This window comes from Aquarana catesbeiana, linkage group LG03 (genome assembly GCF_042186555.1).
Source record: "Aquarana catesbeiana isolate 2022-GZ linkage group LG03, ASM4218655v1, whole genome shotgun sequence".
Classification (NCBI taxonomy): Eukaryota; Metazoa; Chordata; class Amphibia; order Anura; family Ranidae; genus Aquarana; species Aquarana catesbeiana.
This window is the reverse complement of record NC_133326.1, coordinates 222,449,386-222,464,949: the sequence shown is the minus strand read 5'-3', so window position 1 is coordinate 222,464,949 and position 15,564 is coordinate 222,449,386. Positions and strand designations below refer to the sequence as shown.

The window sequence follows — 15,564 nt, the reverse complement described above, 5'->3', positions numbered from 1 at the left end:
GTATAAATGTAAAAAATAAATGTTTACTTTTTTTTTTCTAATCACATAATCTCTGTTCTCAACTGCATAAGGAGCTTGGAGAAGTGGGGGTGGAGAAACAGCTGCACACTGATCTTCTTAGTCATTGGCTGTGAAGAGGTGTGTTTCAGCGCAAGTCTTGGCCATTGGAGGACAGGCAGACTGTTCTCCCAGCACAGCCAGAAAACAGACCACGTTGAGATAGACATGCTCTCAAGCCCAGCGTAGTCAGTTTTAAATAGGACAGCAGGGGGTGTGGCAGGATATCCAGGTATTTCACACAAAGGAAGCAATACAAAGAGAACAGGATACTTTTTAACACAAGTACATGCTACAACAGACACATATCAGGAATATGAAATGTTGGGGTAACATATTCTTTAATGCATTATTAGGGTCATTATATTACTATGTAAATGATGTTAAATATTTTTAAACTGCTTTAAAATGGAATTATTTCCCTATAGGGATGTTAGTGAGTGGATATCAGTTCTAAATTTAAAAGCTGAAAGTGGAACGTCAGGCAGCGGGTCTAATAATTACAATTTAGACTTTGCTAGTGTAATCCAAACACTAATGCTAGTGTAATACTAACAGTAGAGCTGGATGTGCAGCCTCCTTGTGGAAACATCTGGATTTCATTTTGGAACAGAATGAAAAAAAAAAAAATATGCGAAATGTGAAAGTGTGTAACAAGTTATTAGATTCTTTCCTGAGTGACTTGGGGATCAATCCCAAACTACATTAGTATGCTGCAGTTCCTGTACTAAAACACCCCACCCTGAAAGAAAGCAAGTCTTTCATTTATGGTGCCTGTGGTCCAGGAGGATTCGGATGGAGTGTATGTGCTGTGTTTGTGTTAGTGGGAAGGCAGCTCATAGCAGCGAGTGCACACATTAGGATTTAAAGGAAAACTTTCTGCTCGCAGGGAGAGGACTTTGGAAGTAAACCCAACTTTTCAGCTAACCTCTATACAGAAAATCAACTTTGCCAAGTTCAGCTATTTTTACTACTACTGCAACGTGGATGCAGATGGGGAAAACTGTTCTGATTGAAAGCTTTACAGTTTTGCATTAAGGATTATTTACTTATTGCACCGATGTGGATCAAGTGATCTTGGGCTCATGTGGACCACTGGATAAGTTCCTTCTTTATTTTATTTTTAACCGCTTTCGCTGATCACTGCTGCAACTGAGAGCTGAGCATCTGATTTTTTTTTACAGTGAATTTAAACTGTAATGCACCGAGTGTACTCAGAGCCGTATGATGATCATGAGTTCCCTGACTTGGACACAACATCAAGTTTACTAGAAGATGATCTGATCAAAGTGGATAAGAGGAGGACATGGGTTGGAGACGCAGATATTGTCCTAGACCCATCTTTGTAGCTGTGATTGTAGCAGTGTGTCTGTTTTATCAGTGCCTTGCTCTGCTCTGGAAAAGTATAACTTGGACCAGTAAGGAATATGCAGTTGGCAGCGACAAGGATATTGGGGACGTGGCTGCTGAGATGGGGGACTGTCTGCATCGATGGGATAGCATAGTCAGAAAGATAAAGGATGTAAGTATGTTAAATCATTAAATGTCTAAATGTCAAACTGAATTATACTACATTCTTACAAAATAAACTAGCCTTACCCACTCAAACCTGTTGCAATCTGTTACTGAGAAAAGTTTATTATGTAACCCAAAATCAAAAATGTAATATATTGCAGCTTATCAATCCTTACAGCAGGGGTAGGCAACCTTGGCAGTCCAGCTGTGGTGAAACTACAAATCCTATCATGCCTCTGCCTCCAGGAGTCATGCCTGTGGTTGTCAGGGTCTTGCAATGTCTCATGGGACTTGTAGTTTCACCATAGCTGGAGGGCTGAGATTGCCTACCCCTGCCTTACAGTATAACTAAAGACAAAACGTTTTTTTCTTTAAGTTTTGGATGGAGTGGAGAAGGATTAGAACACCTGTCAGGTTTTTATTGCTGTCTGTGCCACCATTAGGGAGAGTCACCCTCTTTAATTGCCCTGTTTACCATTATCACAGAGTGAAAGAAAATCCCAAATTTTGGGTTGTCACCCATAAAGGTGGGGACATCTTCCAATAGGGACACTCTAGTAACAACCAAGGATTCCCTCAATATGAAGGGATTTCCTCTGACTTCCCTTTTAAGCTATGGAACAAGAAGTGAAATTGCCCCAGTACGAGACAGATAGCAAAAACCTTACATGGGGGGGTTATAAACCTCCCACACGCTATCCAAAATGAAAAATGTTTTGCCTTTCTTTCTATTTGAAATGTGTTGATTGTATTTTTAAAGTGATTGTAGGGGATTTTTTTTGGCTTTTAAATAACAAACATGTTATACTTACTTGCTGTGTGCAGTGGTTTTGCACAGAGCATCCCCGATCCTCCTCTTCTGGGGTCCCCCGCCAGTGCTCCTGGCTCCTCCTGCTTTAATGATCTGACAGCCCTCCCCAAAATTTCTATATGAAACCTATTTCCATTACATGTCTTATTTTAGACCAACTGATAGGATCACTGGGTCTGTGTGCTTTTATGTGAAATGCAGGCAGATCGTGGCTTGTGGGAGGAACCGACAGAGATGCTGTGCATAGTTTCTTGAAAACTTCCCAGCACTCTGCCTCAGTAGTCCTCACAAGAGCCCTCAGTTCTGATGTAAGCAGTGGTCTGGCTCCTGCAGGGCCATCTTTAACACAGGGCAAAGGGGGCAGCTGCCCCAGGCCCAGTCATTGTTGTGGAGCCTAAGGCAGCTTCCCCTTGAGCACGCACTGCCCACAAATAGTTGATAAGTGGATTTGGGAGGGCCCAAAAAAGTTTGCCTAGGGTCCAATCAATATTAAAGACGGCCCTGGGCTCCTGAAAGGAGTTATGCAAATATCAAAATGCCTTGATGAGTGGGTGTTAGCCTGGAAGAGTGGGCGTTGCTAGACAGACTGTATTTGCATGCACACTGCCCTAGAGAATGTCCATATGTGATGCTGAACTTCCATGATTGAAATAACTGCAATCCAATGAATAAAAGGGACAGGCCAGGGACCATTTGGATAGAAATAAAAGACCTAGATGATGCTGGATGTCCTCCAGCCAGGAAATGAGGTGGGCTCTGACTTGCTGCAGCCTCTAATGCACACTGTGAGAAGCTCACAGTGTGCATTTGAGGGGACTTCTGATTTGCCAGGTGCTTGCACTAAAATGTGCAACTCCCTGCCCACAATGTCCCACTCCATAGCTTTACCCAACCGGGTACGCTCCCAGATATTAGTCTCACTCCCAGGCGTCCTAGTACTCACATCAGAGTACACTTATCCTGGTTTAAAAGGCCCTTCGCATCCTGCTCACAGTCCACTTAGACCATAACTTAAGTGAGGGTGACTACAGCTGATTCTTCTGGGTGTTGAGCTACCTCACCCAGAGCTCAACCCAGTGAAAGCAGTAGATGACTCCATCCATATGACTGTGGGGTGTTTGGCTCCTGTGCCCCATTTCATAGGGCTCCTCCCCTCCTGGCATTTATATAGACACCAACTCCACCCTTTACATCACTACTGGAAGGCTTTGTTTAAAAGGTTACCAAACACCCAATTACACAATCCCCCATTACCACACTATGTTTGGGATAGAGCCACCTAGTGGCAGACTACCTAACTGCACTTGCTTACATGCAGTGATACCAGAGTCAGCAAATTCAGTACAGCAGAGTAGCATGTACAATGGCAAGACTTTAGGTAAGGCTGGAGTTCAGCTTTAAGCCCCCATTCACACTAGTGCGGCTTTGAAATCACGCTACTTCACTGCGATTTCAAAGCCACGCATCATTGCAGCTTGCGACTTCATTTAACAGACGTCTATGCAAGTCGCAAAATTATCAGTAAAAAATAGTGCAGGAACCTTTTTCATAATTGTTGTGACATGAACTGCGGGAATATGAAAGGTTCCATTGCCAACAATGGGGTGTGACTTGTAATGCGACTTGTAACTGTGAAATCGCATGAGAAGTCGCACTAGTTCGAATGGGGCCAGAATTATTTGTTATTATTATAATACAGGATTTATATAGTGCCAGCAGTTTTCTCAGCGCTTAACAATGAAAAGTGACACAGTACAGTTACAATACAATTCAAGATGAGGGTTCTGGAGGCCCTGTTCATGAGTACTTACAATCTAACAGAGGCGCAAGTGGTAAAAACTAGGTGGGAATGAGCTGACCTAGAAAGTTCAGTTGTTAGATTGAGACAGCATAGGCTCCCCTAAAGAGATGGGTTTTTAGAGATCTTCTAAAGGTGGGCAGAGTAGAAGATATCAACAGTCTCTGGGCTTTTTGATGTCCACACAAGGAAGGCTTTTACAGGTAAATAATATGCATAAAATATGTTGAATGCATATGTAGCAAAATCTCATACCTCTTCCAGTCTAATGAGAATCTTTGAGGCCACAGACTGCTGACACCCTTCAATATGTAGTGGGTTGTGAGGCATAGTGGGTGCAAAGGTGGTAAAAGTCATTGGGCGCCAGACACTTCTTGGATGCAAAAGATGTTTTATTTCTTTTAACAGTCCTTTTATATTTCGCAAGGGAAAGCGGGTTGGGGCCAGGACACCCTTATGTAGTTGCAGTTTCAATAGGCAGGCACCGAGGCTTCAATAGGCGGACAGCTGTGCAGGGAAAGGCCCCAGCATGGTGCCACTTCTGCACGTGCAGGTTTGCTGTCCCCTATGGCTACAGTACTTAACAGTTCCTAATAGACATGTGCAATTCGTTTCATAACGAATAGAAATTCGGCCGAATTTTGCATCTTTCGGACATTTGAATGCATCCGAATGTCCAAATATAAATATAACGAATTTCAACTAATACGAAAAAAATTATAGATAATATAACAAATGAATTTTTGTTAAAGATCTAATGAAACAAAAGGTCAACTCAAAGTAAATCTTACAGTCCAATCAGCTACTAATCTTGTGCTGGAGGTTGGATTACTGGCAAAGTGCATTCCTGAGAACTGAGTGAGAAGGGTGTTGTATTGTATTTAAGCAGAGGAGAATAGATATTGTCATTGTGTTAATAGATTCAATAAACAAATGACTTTCCAAACTACGAATCATTATCACAAATCAATATACATACATAAATATCGAATTTCAACTAATATGAAAGAAATTATAGCGGATATAACGAATGAATTTGACATGATTCGGTAGTTCGTTATAGATCTAATGAAACAAAAGGTCAACTCAAAGTAAATCTTACAGTCCAATCAGCTGATTAATTTTGTGCTGGAGGTTGGATTACTGGCAAAGTGCATTCCTGAGAACTGAGTGAGAAGGGTGTTGTATTGTATTTAAGCAGAGGAGAAGAGATATTGTCATTGTGTATGTTAATAGATTCAATAAACAAACGACATTTCAAACTACGAATCATTATCACGAATATATATACATGCATAAATATTGAATTTCAACTAATACGAAAGAAATTAGAGTGGATATAACGAATGAATTCGACATGATTCGAGATTCAGTATAACGAATATCGACACTCTACAGAAATAACAAATTATCCGAAAATGAATTAACGTAACATAACGAATATAACAGAATGAAATTATATATTTTACGAATGACAACGAACCGAAACTAAACAAAATTTTCCGTTGTGCACAAGTCTAGTTCCTAATTCAAATGTAACGGTTCTCTCAGCTTTACTACAACTTCTACTTGTAGTTCTTCAGCCCCTTGAACTCCTAGACTCTCACTGGACCCTCTGATTCACTAACTCTGAATCCCGTGAGCTCCTCAAGGCTTTTGCGGTGGTATCTCCCTCAATGTCACCCATGCTTCCCTGCTGGGTACCTAGCTTGGCATACCTTCAAGCTTCACCCCTGCTGACCGGCTCAGTCCCTAGCTTGGCACACAAGACTGCTCTGCAAGTGTCACCTCCACTGGTTGGGTCCCTGACTTGATCAGCGCCTGAAGTTTCCCGAACACTGCTCCGATACTTGCTTTAGTTACTCACTATGGTCCCTGGTAAGGTTGGTTGGTCCCTTAGTGGCGACAGCTTCCCTTCTACCTCCGACCACGACAGGTTAACCAGCCGGCAGAACCGTCCCTTTTGGTTGGACTGCAAGCCGCAGTCCCAACCCTGCGCTGCCTTCTTTCTTCTGGATAGGCCCTCACACAGCCTGGCAGCCAGATGCCCCCAGGATAGGCCCAATCTCCGGCCTAGCAGCTCGGGGCAGATGACACATGTTCACCCACATGGCAGTCCGGGTGGCACAAAACCCAGATTACCTGACCTCTCCCGAATATATAGGCTCTCCCAGCAGGCCAAGGGATTCAAGGAAACCCCCGCCCATTGGCTGAGACACCCCATATACCCATAACCTGACCTTGGGTTGCCCTCCTCATATCTAGTACCACCAAGTTCCCGGCCACCTAGTGGTAGAAGAGAAAAGTGCAACAAGGCCAAACTTAGGGAGAAATCAATAGATCTCTATCAATTGAACAAGATGACTACTCTTGGCAAGTAAATTTGTGAGGAGCTCCCTGACTAAACCCCAGGGTGCTACATCCTCCCCTTGCCCAAGAAACAACATCTCGGATTTTGCAGAAAAATATAATTTGAGCTCTCAAGCCTGAGAGTGAATGCCCTGGCAAAAACTGGGATGGGTGGGAAAAACATGAAAGGATTAACAGTATAACAAGATAACAAATGTATGTGGCGTACCACACGAATAAACATTATTATCGAACATGAAATAGTTAGTCACGTATGATATTTAGATATCAAAAATTATTATTTACACTTTGGATGCAGTAAGGCAAAAGCATTGCTCCCTGACTATCTATCTAATATATACAGTTGTAACAATATACAAATGGTTAGTGTTGTTATCCGGCTAGATCCCTGTCTCTCCTTGGCCACGGAAGATGCCCAGACTCAGCAACACCTGAAATAGAGAAAACAAACAATACAAAAGCATCCTATCCTAAAAGAGCATTGTGCGATATGTACACAGTGATTTAAACTGGTCCTCAGCCGAGGGCAAGATGAAACGTGTGAACATCCTATATATGTCTACATTATTTACATTTTTGAAAGCAGATCCCATTCTCTGTAAGAATGCCACCCCCTTTCATCAGCAGTATAGAACTATAAAACTTTTCAGCAATGCTTCGATCAGTGACAGTCTTGATACATATGTATGAGTCCATCATTTGAAGGAATAGGCAACCATTTCCCCATCTCAGCATATTCTAACTAACTACATGTCCAGTGTCCATGACCGGTTACTGTCCATTAACTTCACTGCGAATGGACTGTATTTCCCAGCAATTCCTTTTCTTCTTTAACCTTCCTGGCGGTATTCCCGAGTCTGGCTCGGGGTGGAATTTCAGAACCAAAAGCAGTAACCCCGAGCCAGACTCGGGGTCGCATCGCAGGATCCAGGAAGAGCTTACTTACCTTGTCCTCTGGATCCTGCGATGTCTAGCCGCAGTGTGAGCAGCTCGTCCTCCGCTTGATTCATCACGGAGCCGGGCTCCGTTCCCTGCGAGCGGTGCGACGCACGGGGATGGAGAAAGGCGTCAAATTCAAAAAATGAAACACACACAATACATACAGTATGCTGTAATCTTACAGATTGCATTACTGTATGAAATTATTTCACATCCCTTTTGTCCCTAGTGGTTTCTCCAGTGCCCTGCATGCAGTTTTATATTATAAAAACTGTTCTTTCTGCCTGGAAACTGGAGATTGTCCATAGCAACCAAAACTGTCCCTTTACATCAAAAGTGGTTTTAGACCAGCTAGAAAACAGCGATAATAAATTAGAATCACTCGCAGAATCGAGTGATGGTGATTTGTGGGTAAATCCGTCATCAAACACTCAAAAGTAATGACAGCGACAATTCTGCAACTGAGCAAATTTCAGTGTTTTTGATTTGATTACATTATTGAATAACTTTTATTATTATTATATTATTATTTGGTATAATTATTATAGTTATTTATTATATTATAATTTATGATTTCGTGTTTCAAACTTTATCATACCCGAGATGTCTACTAGACTCTGGTTTGGACAGATTTAAGTGAGTTATTCCTAAGAATTACAGGCCTACAATATAAAACGCCAAATTTCCATGCAAAATAATGGTACTGCTTTCAGCACCAAAAATCTGAAATAATTATACCGACAGGGAGGTTAAAGGAAACTCCGGGAACAGGGCATAACTGCATTTCAAGCAACAAGCAGTCAGGCCAAATTGCAATGGACCACCTTTTGGGACACAGGCCCCCTTGCAAGGACATCTTCAGTCTGCCCACATGGCAGCCAAAGACAGAACTTTCTTCATTCATTTACAGTTAACAACCTGCTGAGGTTCACAGATCACTCTTCAGGGTGAAACACCCCAACAACTTTAATCTTTTAGCCAACGTGGCTCAAATGATTGTTCTCTGTAACTGCTAGCAGCATTCAGTCCAGAACAGTCCTGGCTTTACAGCTTTCTGGGATTTCCCCATTAGTAACATTTTAAATGGGTGTGCAAGGTAACTATCAGCAGATCATCCTTGACATCACACAACCCATATTTGTAATCCACAAGGTATGATTTTGATAAGGCTTCACCAGTAATATCTGGGATCTGACAGGGTTACAGTACATCTTCCCCTTTTGGCATTTACATTGACAAGGGGGTATTTAACATCTCGCTTGTCTGGCCTACGGAGGATCACACTGTCCAGATTAATCTTGTGGCCGTAGCCCCAAGTGTTCAACACTGAGAGGTACATTTTGGGTGATAATTTCAAAAAGTCCACCTTAAGAGGTATTTGAAGGAATTCCCGGATGGCCTCATCCACCCACTGCGTTTCCTTCTCCAAGATCTCCTCTTCCAGATGAGGAGGAATGTAGGGGTATAAATACCCGTGATTTTCTGCTACTTTCTTAATGATGATACATTGGATCTTGGACAGCCAAGGCAGAGTTTTAGGGTCTCCATACCCAGATAGAACCCGAGCATCTGGGGCGCGCTGGACTGGATATCCAGCAACCACCACCGGATTACGATCCACTTTGGAGCTTGGTATGGGCGTAATAGGCCAAGCTGTGGGAACCCATTGATTTCCTGGATCCTCCTCAAAGGACCTGGCAATGCTGATCAGCGGAGCTGCACTGGCTGACAGCATAATCTGCACACTTGTAGTAGTAGCAGGTATCTCGTCTTCCTGCACATGGCTAGTTAACTCTTCTTCCCTCTCTCTCCACTTCCCTGAGTAAGACATAGTGTTCGAAAAGAGTTCCCATAATATTTCAGACGAAATGTCCGAATCTGAGATGGTCAAGCGCTCTTTGGCCGGGAGATAATTTCTCTTGGCTTTCGCCTTGGCTGGAACCTCTAGGTCAACTCCCCTTGTGACCACCGGTATCACTTCCCCCACAGGCACACCACGCTCACTGCTCACTGCTCACTGACTTACCCGACCCCAGAACTTTCCTTTCGGGCAACCCAGTCATCAACGCGAGCAACCTGGCCCGGCCTCGACCCTTTGGAGCGATCGGTGCGCTGGGTCCTGAGGTAGCTACCATGATAGCTCCTTGCACAACTTGGGTAACCACCGACAAACTTTGGACATCACCTTCCGACGGGACAGCAACACTCTTGTCCCAATCCACTTGTAGGATCTGTGGAGGTAGAGTGGGAGAGGTAACCTAGAACAGATGCTCCCCACAGCGTCCACAGACAATCCAAGGCCTCAGCTGCATAGTCAGGCCAGAACATTTGCCACAAATCAATCCCAAAGACTTGTAGCCTCCAGCCGTGTATAAAGCAAGCTGACCATTCGGTGTGTACCGGACTCCGGTATCGGTCATGACAGGTTTTCCGCCGTTCGGGTCAACATAGACACGATCAGACAGACACGTGGTGGCACTTCCTTATCCTCCTCTGCAGAGCAGGAGCTCCTCCAACCTGCCAACGGATTGGTGCAAATGTTTCTCGGGAACTGTGGCACCCGCTTCTTTCTTGCTCCGGCGCGCAAAAACTGTAATGAAGTCCATTTTGGGGCCTGTTTTAACCCTTACAGTCCTGGTGGGAAAGACCAGGCTGATTCTTTCCCATGAACAGTGAGACTCGTTGGTTCTTGAGCAGTGTGGCCCCTTTCGCAATACTGAGTTTCAATGGGAGAAACATTCTGCCCAAGGTACAGACTTGTTTACCTTAGTTATAGAGACAATAAAAACATCAGTTAACTGAAATACAACAATAGTTCATTGTTCCCATTGTATCCAACGGCATTTGTTTGAGAAGTATCCCCTTAAACAAACTTGATGTCTGTTTCTAAGTCAAATATTTTGTTCTTAACCACTTAAGGACCGGAAGATTTTCCCCCTTAATGACCAGGCCATTTTTTGAGATACAGAACTGCGTTGTTTTAACTCACAATTGCGCGGTCATGCAACACTGTACCCAAACAAAATTTATGTTCTTTTTTCCCACAAATAGAGCTTTTTTTTGGTGATATTCGATCACCTCTGCGGTTTTTATTTTTTGCGCTATAAGCAAAAAAAGAGCGACAATTTTGAAAAAAAGCTATCTTTTTTACTTTTTGCTATAATAAATATCCAAAAAAACAAAATAAAAAAACAAATTTCGTCCTCAGTTTAGGCAGATATGAATGCTACATATTTTTAGTAAAAAAAATTCACAATAAGCCTATATTGATTGGTTTGCACAAAAGTTATACTGTCTACAAAATAGGGAAAAGATTTATGGCATTTTTAGTATTATTATTATTTTTTTATTAGTCTGTGATTTTTAGCGGGACTGCGACATTGCGGTGGACAGATCGGACACCTAACTGACATTTTTTACCCTTCTTTGGGAACCAGTGACATTATTACAGTCATAGTTCCCAACTGTCCCTGATTTTGAGGGACTGTCCCTGATTTGGAGCAATGTCCCTCTGTCCTTCATTCCTCCTCATTTGTCCCTCATTTTGGTATGATCTATATAGATATATATAAAATGCACTTTTTATCTATCAAAAAGTGTTTTCCAGCGCTAAACCTTTCATCTGATTTCTAAATTGCTGCATCTGTAAATTCCAAAAGCCAATTTAAAGGAATAGTAGTGGTAAAAAGAGCACTTGTGGGTTTAACCAATCTTGTTTTTTTGTACAATTCTCCTTTAAGAGGGTGTGGCAAGGGGTGTGTCCTATGCCTGCATGCTTTTGCCGATAGGTGTCCCTCATTCCCATTTCAAAAAGTTGGAAGGTATGTTACAGTAATCAGTGCTAAAAATATGCACTGTTATTGCACTAATGACACTGACAGGGAAGGGGTTAACATCAGGGGCGATCAAGGGGTTAAATGTGTTCCCTGCAGGTGTGTTCTAACTGTATGGGGGATTGGCTGCCTGGGAAAACACACAGATCCTGTCTTCCTGCAGGATCTGTGTGATCTCTCCTGTCAGAGCGGAGATTGATAGGCTCCCCCCGCTGGCCAGTGGGGCGCCCAAAAACTGAGTTTCAGAGCGATGTACAATGACAACGATTCACGGGTACGAGACGACCTGCCCCGGTACAATGACGGCGACTGGTTGGCAAGTGGTTAAGCAAGCCTGAGAAAAAATATATATATACGTATATATTTAGAAAAAAAGGCAACACAAACATGGAATAGGGTAAGTATTTCTCCTTATTCCAGCACCCCTAGACTGAAAGAGCATGAACCCAATGCAGTACAGGTGGCCTCCTCTGGAGGGTAGATTTTTGAGTTTAAATGGATAGTATAGTTATAAGCACTATTGAAGAATATGAAATGACTTTAACTGTTGGAACAGTCAGTAATGCTGTGTAATGATGTTAATTTGTTGTGAAAATTGCTGTACTATGGAAAAAAACATCCCCTCTCTGTGCTCGGCTATACATGAATTCCTGTGGTTCCTGTGTTGAGTGCGCTTGTCAGGGCTGGGCTCTGTTTGCCTGCGGTGAATAACAATAACAAGCTGCTGCAGTCAAAGGTAATTTTACTCTGTCCAATAGCTGCAATTTAGAGATAGGACAGAGAGGCATAGGAACAGGGAATACAGAAAAGTGGATAAACTGAAGATAATACAGTGAACCCAGAACCTACTGTAAAACAGCCAAAGGATAGAGCTTTTCATATAAGGCAGTTTTCTGCAAGTGTTTCCAAAATGTGTGATACAATCCTGCTAACGCTGGTTGGCTCAGCTCTGTTATCCGCCAGAGATTATGGATTTTTCGAAGAAAATGGAGGCCATATAAAAAAAGATTTAAAGGCTACATTAGTCTAGTTGAGCAGCAGCTAGACAATTCAAAGAGAGAAGAAATACAAAACCTAGAAAATGTGTCTGAACCATAACAGGAGCCATTCTAAGTGCATAGGCCCTGCTAAATAACACCATCTCAGCTAATCGATAATTACCTTTCATTAGTCTGATGAAATCTGTTATCTGAGTTTTTGTTGTGGGTATCTTAACAACCTTATAAAAAAAATGCGCAGAGCTCTTTATCTTGCAAAACTGGACATTCGTTCTGGGCAAATGCTGGAACAATCGAATATTACTAGTCTACTTTCTCTCCAGGTCGGATGTTCTTTATTCATAAGAAGAGAGTATCAGTATCAGAAAAATACCACTTTATTGCCACTAGATGGAGTTGACTATCTATGTAAATAAATACTTGTTTCCTGTGATCATCAGCTCCATCTAGTGGTCATACCGTGGTATTTTCTCAATTCACACAATTTTTATCAAAAAAGAACATCTGACCTGGAGAGAAAAAAGCTTAGCATTCTCTTTTGCTGGTGTTGACACAGAACACATGAACATGCAGCTTCCCAGGACAAATAGGTCTGCTACTTTTTTTAGAAATAGCATCTGATACAGTGGGTATAGAAAAGAATCACCACCCCTTTAAAATAGTCACATTTTGTTGCTTTGAAGCCTGAAATGAAAACAGACACAGTTTTTGTTCTATCCAGCTGTATTTACTAGCGCAACCTAAAACATACAAGTGAAGACACCAACATGTCAGAAAAAATAAATAAATTCAAAAACAGAATCACTGAGTTGGAAAAAGGATCATCCCCTTATGTTAGTCATTTGTTGGACCACCTTTTGCTTTAATTCCAGCCTTTAGTCTGTTGGGATATGTCTCTACTAACTTTGAACATCTAGACTTTGCAATATTTGCCCACTCTTCTTTGCAGAACTGCTCAAGTTTAGTTAAATTTGATGGTGACCATTTGTGGACTACAATCTTCAAGTCATTCCACGGATTTTCAATGGGGTTTAAGTCTGGGCTCTGACTTATTAATGCTAGGACATTTAACATTTTTTTCTCCTTTAACCATTGTGTAGTCATTTTTGCTGTGTGCTTTGGGTTATTGTCATGTTGGAATGTAAACCTTCTTCCCATTGACAACTTTCTGGCAGAGGGCAGCAGATTTGACTGTATTTTGCCCCATCTATTTTCCCTCTATCCTGACAAGTGCTCCAGTCACTGTTGCAGAGAAACACCCCCATAACAGGATATTACTCCCTCCATGCTTTTCTGTAGGAATGGTGTTATTTGGATGGTGAGCTGTATTGTATTTTCCCCCCAGACATATCGTTTGGTGTTGAGGCCAAAAAATTTGCACCTAAACGGACCTTGAAGATTCTGAGGCCACATGGAAAAAGGTATTATGGTCAGACACACATCCACTGGCCCCATGCCACTTATATGGGGATTCCCTGCTTCTAGATGCCCCAGCAACACCGGTCTGTCTTATGGGATTGATGGACAACAACATGCTGCTACTCTCCCAGCTTGCATCTCTAGCCTCATCCAACAGCCATAGACAGCATCACCCTAGTCTCATGCCTGGTCCCCGCAGCAACCATTAAAACGGAGCTATGAATGGCAGGTTGCAAGTTGATTGGCTATGGATGACAGGCTAGGTGCTAGGTACACTGCAGCTGTCCCTGTGCACAGCCCTGATTTCAGGGGCACAGCCCGGAATGCAGTCATCCTGGGACCACTCAGTAAAAAGTGGGACTGTCCCAGAACATCTGGGACGGTTGCCAAGTATGCATGGTTGGACAAATTAAGAATTTTCCCGCAATTATTAGATTCTTCTTTAGCAAATTAGCCTCCCTGAGTGAAGATTCTTAACTCCTTTAGTAAACTAGCTCAAATGCATCAATTGTCTGGGTGATACTGATGGCAGCATCTCCTAATTTTAAACTAAAAAAAACCATGTTATTAATAAACTGATTTTTTTGCCGTTTATGGAAGCTTTTTTAGCTCCATAGGTTAAATAAATTGGCCGATGAGTGCCTGGCTTCCCGTGGCAGACGCTAGAACTCTTTCTGAGTGTGTTAGCAGTGTTTTCAGCTTCCCAGTCTATCAAGTCTTCTGACTGTACTCTATATTTACCGGTCATTATGGCTATGGGGTCAGCAATCTTGCTGCCGACAAACTTTATTTTGACAGCACTTTCACAATAAGAGAAAATAGAAATCACAGAGGATGCTAGCTAGTCCACTCCAATTCCCTTCAAGACAGATAAGCAGACTGTGCGGCTCAATACATTAATCTTATCAATTTAGAGAAGACGGTAACACAGTCTTTATGGTTTACACTAGATTATGCAGTCTGACATGGAATATTGTGCATTTTTATCATTAATGCACATTAGAGTAACACAGCTTCCCTTTATATGGATTACTTGCTATACCTGGAAAGTGCTGCTATTCTTTATCAGTAATGTATGCCAATTATTCAACAGTTGCTGTATTCCCCATCCATCCTTGTGATTATATTATTAAATATGTACATATTCCAAAGATTTGTTTCATAAAAGTGTTATAAAAAGATACAACCATCGCAGTTCCAGCTTTCTTTAGATGAAACAAATACTGATAACATTGACATATTTTTCAGTGACTCAATTGAACAAGAGTTAAAGCTGAGCTACTGGGAGTGTGAGACACTAGAGAAGACAATGCTTCATTAATAAGAAATTTCAGATTTTCCTTGAAAAAAATCTATGCTACTTCATCAATAAAGAACAGCAGAATTGATCTTCAGTTGTACAGGAAAAGGTCACTTGCTGCTTACCATGTGCATGTACTTAGAGAGACTAGGAGAGACTAGGTTGTTTGCCTCAATAATATAATATAATATAATATAATATATATGTGTGTATATATATATATATATATATATATATGTAATTATATATGTAATTGTTTACAAGAATTAATATAGCACCAACAGCCTCTTAGCGAACCACTGAGATGGCCGCTCTCGGGGGGCAGAGCGGAGAGCTGCTGACTGACAGGCAGGGAGCTGTGAGAACTGAGCCATCAGCGATGTTCGATCGCTCAGTTCTCAGTGCAGAGTCGCCTGGGGACAGATGTAGCATCGGACCGATGCTGCATCCACCCTAGGTAAGTATGATGGGGAAAAACAAAACCCCTTACTTCTCTTTTAAAGCATATTGACCTGGCAGATTTA

The 15,564-nt window shown here is 42.0% G+C and overlaps 1 protein-coding gene across 2 annotated transcripts in view; it reads left to right on the top strand.

Moving 5' to 3' along the window:
* Positions 1-464: 464 nt before the first annotated feature.
* The window catches only part of CPED1 (cadherin like and PC-esterase domain containing 1), a 387,681-nt gene continuing 372,581 nt past the window's right edge, over positions 465-15,564 (top strand). For both annotated transcript variants that reach the window (XM_073619808.1, XM_073619809.1), the window contains exon 1: positions 465-1,579. In XM_073619808.1, coding sequence (XP_073475909.1) covers positions 1,364-1,579 — 216 coding nt within the window. In that variant the 5' untranslated portion in view covers positions 465-1,363. The remainder of the gene's footprint in view (positions 1,580-15,564) is intronic.